Below are 9,408 nucleotides of genomic sequence, written 5' to 3'. Positions count from 1 at the left end.
ATTCAAAAAAAGTTGCACCCACTCATAAAACTTAATTACAATTAAACAACAACAATTAAACTTAATTACAATTAATTACAAAAACACATAACAATTTAAAATTTCGAACGAATTTTAGAATCACTGGTTTCATTGCAGTCACCGTACAAATTTCAGGGCGATAGAACAAACGGTTCTGGGGGTATAAGAGAAACATACAGACATATAAACTCTTCATTCTGTTGTTATAGATTTATATATTTTAGATTTTATTAATTACTCAAGAAGTTTGTGATCTGACAACATGGAAGTTTCAACATAACATAGAAATTTCAACTTAAGTCATTAACTAAAGGAAATGGGTTATAATGCATAGAGGATTAAATACATCTAATTAAATAATACATTTCATCCAAAACTAAACTAATTTCATTTTTTTACATCTAAAACTAAAAGATAACCAAGTTATTATGCTTGTAGCACTAAGAACACATAACAATTCACTAAATTTGCGTATGTAGTTTTTCCTCTTGTTTGGTTTATTTTTCAAGTGTTACAAGTTCAAAGGGGGCATTCTTTTGTTTTTTGAAAACTCTTCGTATATTTTAAATTTTATGAATATATGCATGATTATTTTTTCTATGTATGTTCATTTATATAGTAATGTATATATAAAACTTAAAATAAACGAACAGTTTTCTAAAAACAAAAAGCGTGCACCTCTTACACGCTACGCCTGCAGTTACGACGAGTTCTGATGTGTTATGTCAGTGTTATGAAGTTTTTTCATGATTTTTCTGTATTTCTTAGTACTTTTATTTCCTCTTGCAGGAAAAATGAGTAGTTACAACACGCACAAGCAACATTTCAAGCTGTTTCATTTCTTTTAATTTCAAAAATGATTGGACAGTTTTTCTTCATCCTGTAGGATTTCGTCATCAAATATTATATTTTGGTTCAATACGAAGATAATCAATGGCAATATTTATTGAAAGGTAATGCAAAAGGTTTAAAACAACATCAATTATGCGAAAATAAAACTTCAAAGAAACTAATAATAATCCAGAACATGCTTATTGCAGTATTTTTCTCAGAAAACTTAAACCATATTCGTGTTGGAAATTCTGAAATGTTACCATTTGTTTTTCTTGCTTCGTGAAGTTTAATATCAGTAAAATCAGCTCAGATTTGCTTGAACTTGTTCGCTAAAGTTAGCAGGTTTCATTCTTTCAATTAAACTATCGATTGTGCGTAATTCCCTTTTCATTTCTTTCAAAAGTTTCCTTAATTTATCGGAATGTAGTGACTTTGCTCCTTGGCGAATGTAAAACATTGAATCATATATGGTTAAACAGTTTAACATTATTCTTCCGGCAACCGGCAAGGAAGTTAATCGCTGTTGTTCTAGTGGCAAGGAGGGAATACTTTGTAAGACTAGAGATTGCATTTGCCCAAATTCCATCTGCAACATCATTCTATTCAAGTCAAGGGTGATGGGATGCTTGCGGAAAATTATCCTGAAAAAAATATGTAAATGGATAACTGTAAGTTGTTTGCAGAAAATTATCCTAAAAATGAACATATATAAATGAATAATTGTAAGATGCTGTTTGAAAACTATTTCGAAAAACTTATGTATATATAAACAAATAATAGTAGATGTTTATTGAAAATTACATATCTTAAAAACATGCATAAATGAATAACTGTAAGATATTTGGGAAAAATTATTTTGAAAAACATAAATAAATGAATCATTATAAATAGAAATAATTACCTATTCTAATAAATATTCCAGATTTTTGAAAAATCTTATTAAAAAGATCAACTTCTTAAACTCTTCTCTCGTGTACGCGTGTTACAAAACCCTGAGACTTTTTGTGCACCACACTGAACAAGAGTTCATTCAAAACATCATAAATAAATATTTTTTAAGCAAACTGCGGAAACTGCTTTTCAAAAAATTATACTATTTAGTATAAACTATATATAAGTGCTTTATTTTAAACATTTGAAAAACTATATAAAAATGCTAAAAGCCCAATTACTCCCAATGTCACACCAAAATTTAATGGAAAGATGTAGCATTGTTTGATCAAATTACAAATAAGTGCCGTTTAACTCAATTACCATTATGGGTTGCTTATTGAAGAGCAAAAAATTTCATGTGCCACATTATTGAACCTATACCAATGAAAAAACTAAAACACCAATCATAATAAACGATATAGAAAGATGAAATCAAATACTTAGAATAACTTTTGATAAACCTAATAATCGTAATGTCGGGTATACTTAAGTTGCAATCCTAATGGACCAATAAGAAGTAATTATTTAATGCACACAATTTATTATAATCTGTTTTTTACCAGTCAAACATCGATCACAGTTGGTTAAAAAACACCAACATTGATGAGCAAGTTATAATGCCGTCTGGATAGCATGGTAGACAATGTATTTATGGGCATCTCCATGAAGCGTAAAATAAAGATTAGTTTCTCTTAACACAAGTTCTCTTAACCCCCACAAGTTAGATTTAAAAGAGTTTCCTAGTCTTCTGAGTACAGTTCAAAGCTACAAAGTTATTGAATTGAGCACTGTGGGACGTCCGCACACATCTGAAATATGACTTGGCAGTTCAACATCCGTGATATAATAAAATATGAAGTAATTTAGCACAAAAAGTTTAAAATAACAAGGAATTGAAATTCAGAACCTCGACTAATTTAATTTTTAAATATTACAGCATTTTTATGCATCATTTCATACATATGTATGGAATGAAAGGCATAATATAACCAATTCATTTGCATCTAATTTATTTAATAGTCAAATAACATGTGCATGTTTACTTTACTTATTACACATTAAGTTAAATTCTGAGTATATTATAAAGTAGCATTACCTGTTCCACCATAACCTGGCAACATTACTCCATGTAAACATTTGAAGACCATGTAGAAAATCTATATCCTCAAGAATATCACTGTCTTTTCTGACATTGGAAGCTAAAGCTGATACAAACACTTTCATATAGTCTTCTAATTCGTGTGAAGCTTCTTGAACTTGAAGGGCAATGTCCTTGTCTACACCATACGGAAATATCCTTGAATCTTGAACTGCAAAATCTAAATCCTCGTTACCATGAAACCATTTCACAATAAGGTCCAATGACTTGTAATCCTCTTCAATAGAATCATTAACATCATCCAAGATCTTTTTGGAAGAGGTAATCTCCGCCACTGTAGCGAAAATTCCAAGCAAACCGCACGCTGATGCTATGTTAAAAGCATATTTTGCACTATCTGAACTCATTAGCAAGCCGCCGACGGAACCTACAACGTCAGTTGTCGATCCTACCAACCGAGCAATGGAGCTAAGTTTAAAGTTTTTATCCAAGCTTTCAATGTAGTCTTCAATCTTTTTAATGAGGGGAATTCTTACAAGTTTCCAATCTTCCACTCGTTTCAACAAGATTCGGAATCGTTCGTCAAACAGGTATTTTAACTCGTCGAAAACTTTAATTCTTTCGTGACTTTGTTCTCCTAGACCATTATCTCTGGATTCTGTTTCTAAGATATACTCAGCCAATTTACGTATTTTCTCTTTTGTCGTCCGATCGAATTTGAAATGGATTAAATCATTCTGAAATCTTTCCTTTCTCATCAAGTCAGAGATGTCAGAAAAGCGTCGCGGACGAAACTCCATCTGAAGAAAAAAAATAATAATAATGAAAATAAGTTAAAATATAGATGTAACGGGGCATTTTTGCTCTAATAGACAGTTTGAAGGTTGATTACATTATATTAATTGTTGAAGGATAATAGAAATGCTTTTCTTTTTCTTTTCTTTTCTTCCAGACGTGGACACGTATCTAAGTTTGCAAAACCCTTAACCGTATAGTCCACATCTGGACGACTGTCTAGCTCGCACAAAACTCGGCACGTGAGTAAACCATTACAAAATTCATAACTGCACAATACAGATGATACAGATGACAATAAAGATGACAATAATTCGTATCACATTAGTTAAATTTATTTAAAAAAAAATTTAAAAAAATTGAGGCAAAGAGAACAATAAATGAAGCGAATTTTGTTATATACATAATAATTTTAAAAAAAAAGAAGCAAAACAAAAAGCAAATAAAGAAAATTTAAACGAGGACGAAATGTATAATGAATGACAAAATCAAATAGAAATGCTAGCATACGCAATTTAATTCAGGATATTCTAAGAGAAATCGGTTCATGTTTAAACAATATTTGATATTTTTTTTAAATTACGCCCCCCTTCGATATTTGACACATCGAACCAACTATAGTTAAATTTACTGACACCATATTATAGTACCTTATTATAATTTATGGCCACTTTAAATTGTATAGTAATAACCTTTCTAAGCTGTAAAATAAAATTATTTATACAAGACCATTATAATGCCCTGAATCATATTAAAATAAGGATTATACAATAACGAGGTAGTAATTGAGATCCGGACGGGTTAAGATTTATTAATATATTCATATTCGGTGAATACTAAATCAATGTAAAATATCTGAATAATTAATGCTGTACATTAAGTGCTGTACATAAATGCTGTACATTCCGAATTGTTTTGTTCTTCCGCTCTCTATATGAAGTAATAAACTATTCTAAATTTTTTCAAGTATTTGATTGGATAAAAATTCTGCTTTCTATTTCTGTCAGAATACTTATTCAATCAAATGATCGATATCTTTTACTGATATATTTATCACTCAAAATTTACTCAATAAATCCAAAACTTTTTTTATATATTTACTTTTAACAAATCTTATTTTTTAATTTAATTCTTAAAACTAACTGTAACAAAATGAAAGGCAATCAATTTTTTTAATCTGAAATTTTGACCTATTTGTTTACAAGGAAACAGACTGCAGTCCGAAATAGAAGTCATTTCGGTTATTATCTGACATTGGTCAGATAATAACCGAAAAACCAGTAAACCAGATAACCAGTAAAGATTATAAATAAAGATTATCATGAGTCATTGGTTTGTTATCTAACAAGAGTGTGGTAGAAAACGAAAATTTTTATTGGATAATGGTTCGAACTTTTAAAATAATGTGCATTTGAAAAATTTAAATTTTGTGCATGAAAGCACTGGGATATATTCCATAAATTTTAAAATAAAATCAAAGTTGCCATTTTTTATTGGATTGGTAAAGTCTTTTTCATAAATGGCTGCGATCTACAGGGCTTATAGAAGAGAGGACTGCTAGTGTGGACATTTTTTATAAACTTGTTAAAAAACGTTATTAAATATAATTTTTAACTTTTGAAGTACTTTTTTAACAAAAGTTTTAACGTCCTACTGCATTCTAGTTTATATCTGGACTAGGAGTGGGCGATATTAGAAATTATATATCGTGATGCATCGTCAGTTTTGCATCGCGATATAGCGATGTATCGCGATATAGTATTTTTGAATTTCATTTACTTGTAAGGCACAGAAAGTCAGATTTCTATCAAAACTTCATACTCAGATTGATTTAAATCAATTTATAAATTTGAAGATATATATGTTTTGCTTAAGAAAGATATTAAATAAATTGACTACAATGTACAAATCTTACTTAAAATATTTATTGAAATGTTTGTTTAGAAATTCATAATATGCGTAAAACAAAGTGTTAAAAACTTTTTCTAAAGCGTTTTTGCAAATTAATATTTTCTTGTACATATTATGCATAAATAATTACATAATTACTAAGTTCGATCGTAATGTTCAATTTCTAAATGGAACGTTAAAAATTATTTGTATGTTTAAAACAAAGGCTAAATAAATTTTAGACAAAAAAAACGCTTTTAAAACACTATTTTTTATTATTATCATTTCAGTTATTATAGTTCACTTACGTCACACTAGAGCTGCACAAAGGGCTATTGCCGACGGTCTGGGAAACATCCCTGAGGATGATCCGAAGACATGCCATCACAATTTTGATCCTCTGCAGATGGGATGGCACCCCCGCTTTGGTAGCTCGACGACCTGCACGCGAAGTCAAGCACTTTATGGTAGAACAATTTAACGAGGACCAATACCGCACATCCTCGGTCCCTACGCAGACTGATCCAAGTGGTCACTCTCCCGCACACTGACCGCAGCCAGTGATGCTTGACTTCGGTGATCTGCAGGGAATCGTGTCTTAACGATCAGTCCACTGCGGGACCTTATCATTTCAGATAAATAATTAAATTAAATTAAATAATGACCGAATTATGAACGAAAAACAAAGTAAGATTTAATTTCTTAAAAATAAAAAAATTGTGATATTCGATAATATATTTAGCTAATTAACAAATAATATGAAAAGAATATTTTTTAAAAAAAATTATTATACTCTCTAATAAAACGAAGTGCTAAATGATTTGAAAAAATGAAAAAAATACGCAAACCTTTCAAGTTTTTTTGTATAAATAAAGTTGTTGACTGATGTCCAAATCCAAATGACAAAAATAAATTTTATTTTAACATTATTTCTAAAAATAAAAACAACAAGATTTATAAATTTAAAATCAGTAATAAAAACTCATTATATTATTAGAAGTTTCATCCAAAAAGTTTTTAATAAATTAAAAGAAAGTAAAAAAATAACCTAACAAATTCAATTCTTTATGGGCGCCTAAATTAGATTGCCGATAATTTTCACATTTAAAAATAAAAAGAAGTTTTTTTTTTAAAAAAAAAACTTATCTAATTAATGAAGAAACTCTTCTTTATATATTCTTTTCAATAGTAGATTGCCTTCAGAACAAGGTAACATCGGCGATCACGAAGTTAGTCCCACTGAAAATAATCTTCAAGAAAAGTCGCGACAAAGAAAAAAAAAAGCTCAGAGGTGCGAAAAGGAACATGTGATATAACGATATGTGTTCTCAAAACTCTGATTCTGATTCTACAACTCACCAATCAAGGCCATTTCAACATAACGAAACGAACATCGTCTTCCACAGCGCGAGTCGACATCGGAACGCAAGAGAAGAGTTTTATATCGCTATATCGTTATCTTGTATCCTTGCTTGTCCTATATCGCTATATCGTTTTGCGCTCGTTGTCTTTACTCGACGGCTTAAATCAGATTTCTGATGCATCGCCTTGAATGAAAGTCGCTGTATCGTCTTGCCGATATATGCGTTAAATCGATATGTCTCGAAACATCGATTTATAGCCCAGTCCTAATCTGGACTTAAAAAGTTGTAAAGCTTTTTCTTCCGTAATAATGCTTTTTAAAAAGAAAGGCTGTTTTTGACTACACTAGCTCCAATACATAGGGCTAGCGTGGAAAACCACGATAACTTGCTAAGTCATTTATTATAACTCAAAAAGGTGTATCTGAAATCAAAATGAAAGTAATTTCAATCTAGGCCTTATTATATGTAAGTATTAACATATTTTAATTAAAATACTAAATTTTCATAAAGCATTTCATATAATATGAAAGAAATTTTGAATGAATTCATATTTGAACTTATTTGATAAATATTTTGAAGTTTTTTATCAAAAAAATTGGAGTGTCAATATTAAAATTGTATTGAGATGCAGTCCGGGTATTTAAGGGCAATGGAAGTTTGGTAACTATTTCTTCTCTTGAGATTTGAGAAATGCTTTTTTTTCTGGATAAACTAAAGATGGTTAGAAGAACTATAAGCATTTTTTTCTTAGGAATTGAACATCATAATCTTCAATCTCGAAATCTATAAAAAAATTTCACTCTCCTACATAATGTACAACACTGTTTTTTTTTTTATTTAATAAGAAAAAAATTTGCTGCCACAAATCGTTTATATCTCTACACTAGTTTGCTTAGGCTTAATGCTGATTAATTGAAATTATACGAAGCAAAAGTAAATGACAAAATCAATAAATAAAATAACAATAATATCATTTATAACATCTTCAAATTAAATTCTTAAAATAAAATATGTAAATAAAAGAGTAAAGTGAAAATTTCAAAATTACTTTCACACCTTAAATCGCTTATTTTATAAATTTCTACTAAAATATTTACATTGTGATTACTCAAATATACATAAAAATGTACAACAGAGTTCCAATTTACAATATCTCACACGGGAGATTTTACTTATATATAAAAAAAATAATCAAGATATCCCCTTTAGCCTCATGTCCCCATTAACTCCCGTTTCTCCTAATAAATATTTTGAAAATTTTAAACAATCCTTTTCTTAATTTGTAAAATGGCTAATCATCCTGAGCAAAGATAATTTTAAAAAAAAAGTGCAAATAAACTGCTGAAAAAGAATAAATTATAAAACAATCTTATTGTTAAAAACCACTCAATATTATAAAATATTATTAATCATTACCTGTAAAGATGGAGAATTTGGTGTAAACTCGTTCGAATTCATGTCCATTCAACGATAAAAAATATAACAAAAAAGGAATTATTTATCGTGAACATCTCTTTTAAAAGATCATCATGATTGAACCATTGTAGTATATCTCGACTTAGATACGAATGTGTGATAAAAATTGTACTTTTGAAAGAAAGTGAAACTAATTATAATACCAATAAACAACTAAAATTAATTTCCCTTTTGTATTCTATATCATAGTTTTAGTGAGTTATGTGATTAATTAGTTACACATGATTATGAAAGAATTAGTGCGTTTTTAATAATCTTTTGCTTTGGAATTATCGTTTGTTTTTCATTCCATGAAAAAATCAAAAAACAACAATGACGTAACCTATCTACAAGTTTGTTTCGCTAATATAAGAGGAAGAATTGATTTCAAAAACGAAACATTGAGTGAGTTCTGCAACAAGGAGCTTTTGAAGCCCGCTCCAAATTTCTTCAACTTTAAAATAATTAAAAATCGATAGCAATTGATTTTTCAAAGGATCTAGTTTATAGTTTTCACATGACGCCATTATTCTTTATTTAATGATAGTTCTTTTAGCATTATTTTAAATAATTTTTTTCAATTTCTAAATAAATATTTCCAGTGGTCGAAAGTAGAGCTACAAAAGTAGCGAAACTACTGTATTCGAATATCACAACGCTCGAGTACACCCTCTAGCGGATAGGTTATTTCAGGCTTTTATTTATAAAGTTTTCATTTAGTTCCATCAGAATCATTGGCAGAGTCGGAAGCCATTTTCTTAGCAGCAAATAAGAAGCAAAATTTCCCTAAGGAAAATGCAGAAGAACTTGAAAAAACTCCCCAGAACATTGATAAATCTTTCTGAAACAGAACATGCCAAACATTTTTTAAGAAAAATTTCTCAATAATTTTTAACTTGTATTATCGACAAACTTGCAACTGACAACTTCCGATTTCGGGATCGCATACTATTACAAATGTTTGTAATACGGTAAAATACATTTTTTTGTCTTCAATTCATTACAAATTAAAGTGAA

At 29.3% G+C, this 9,408-nt stretch overlaps 1 protein-coding gene across 1 annotated transcript; it reads right to left on the bottom strand.

The window, feature by feature from the left end:
* Nucleotides 1–224: 224 nt before the first annotated feature.
* On the bottom strand, nt 225–8,566 carry LOC107440748 (uncharacterized). Its single transcript, XM_016053761.5, has 3 exons — nt 8,353–8,566; nt 2,885–3,687; nt 225–1,496 (listed from the first exon to the last, which is right to left on the bottom strand). The coding sequence occupies exons 1-3, from the start codon at nt 8,398–8,400 to the stop codon at nt 1,157–1,159; spliced, it is 1,191 nt and encodes a 396-aa protein (XP_015909247.1). The 5' UTR covers nt 8,401–8,566; the 3' UTR covers nt 225–1,156.
* Nucleotides 8,567–9,408: the final 842 nt, after the last annotated feature.

The sequence above is a fragment of the Parasteatoda tepidariorum genome, chromosome 1, assembly GCF_982258835.1.
Source record: "Parasteatoda tepidariorum strain Cologne lab strain chromosome 1, Ptep-v5.0, whole genome shotgun sequence".
Classification (NCBI taxonomy): domain Eukaryota; kingdom Metazoa; phylum Arthropoda; class Arachnida; order Araneae; family Theridiidae; genus Parasteatoda; species Parasteatoda tepidariorum.
The sequence above is the reverse complement of the archived record's forward strand: the minus strand, read 5'-3'. Positions and strand labels throughout refer to the sequence as shown.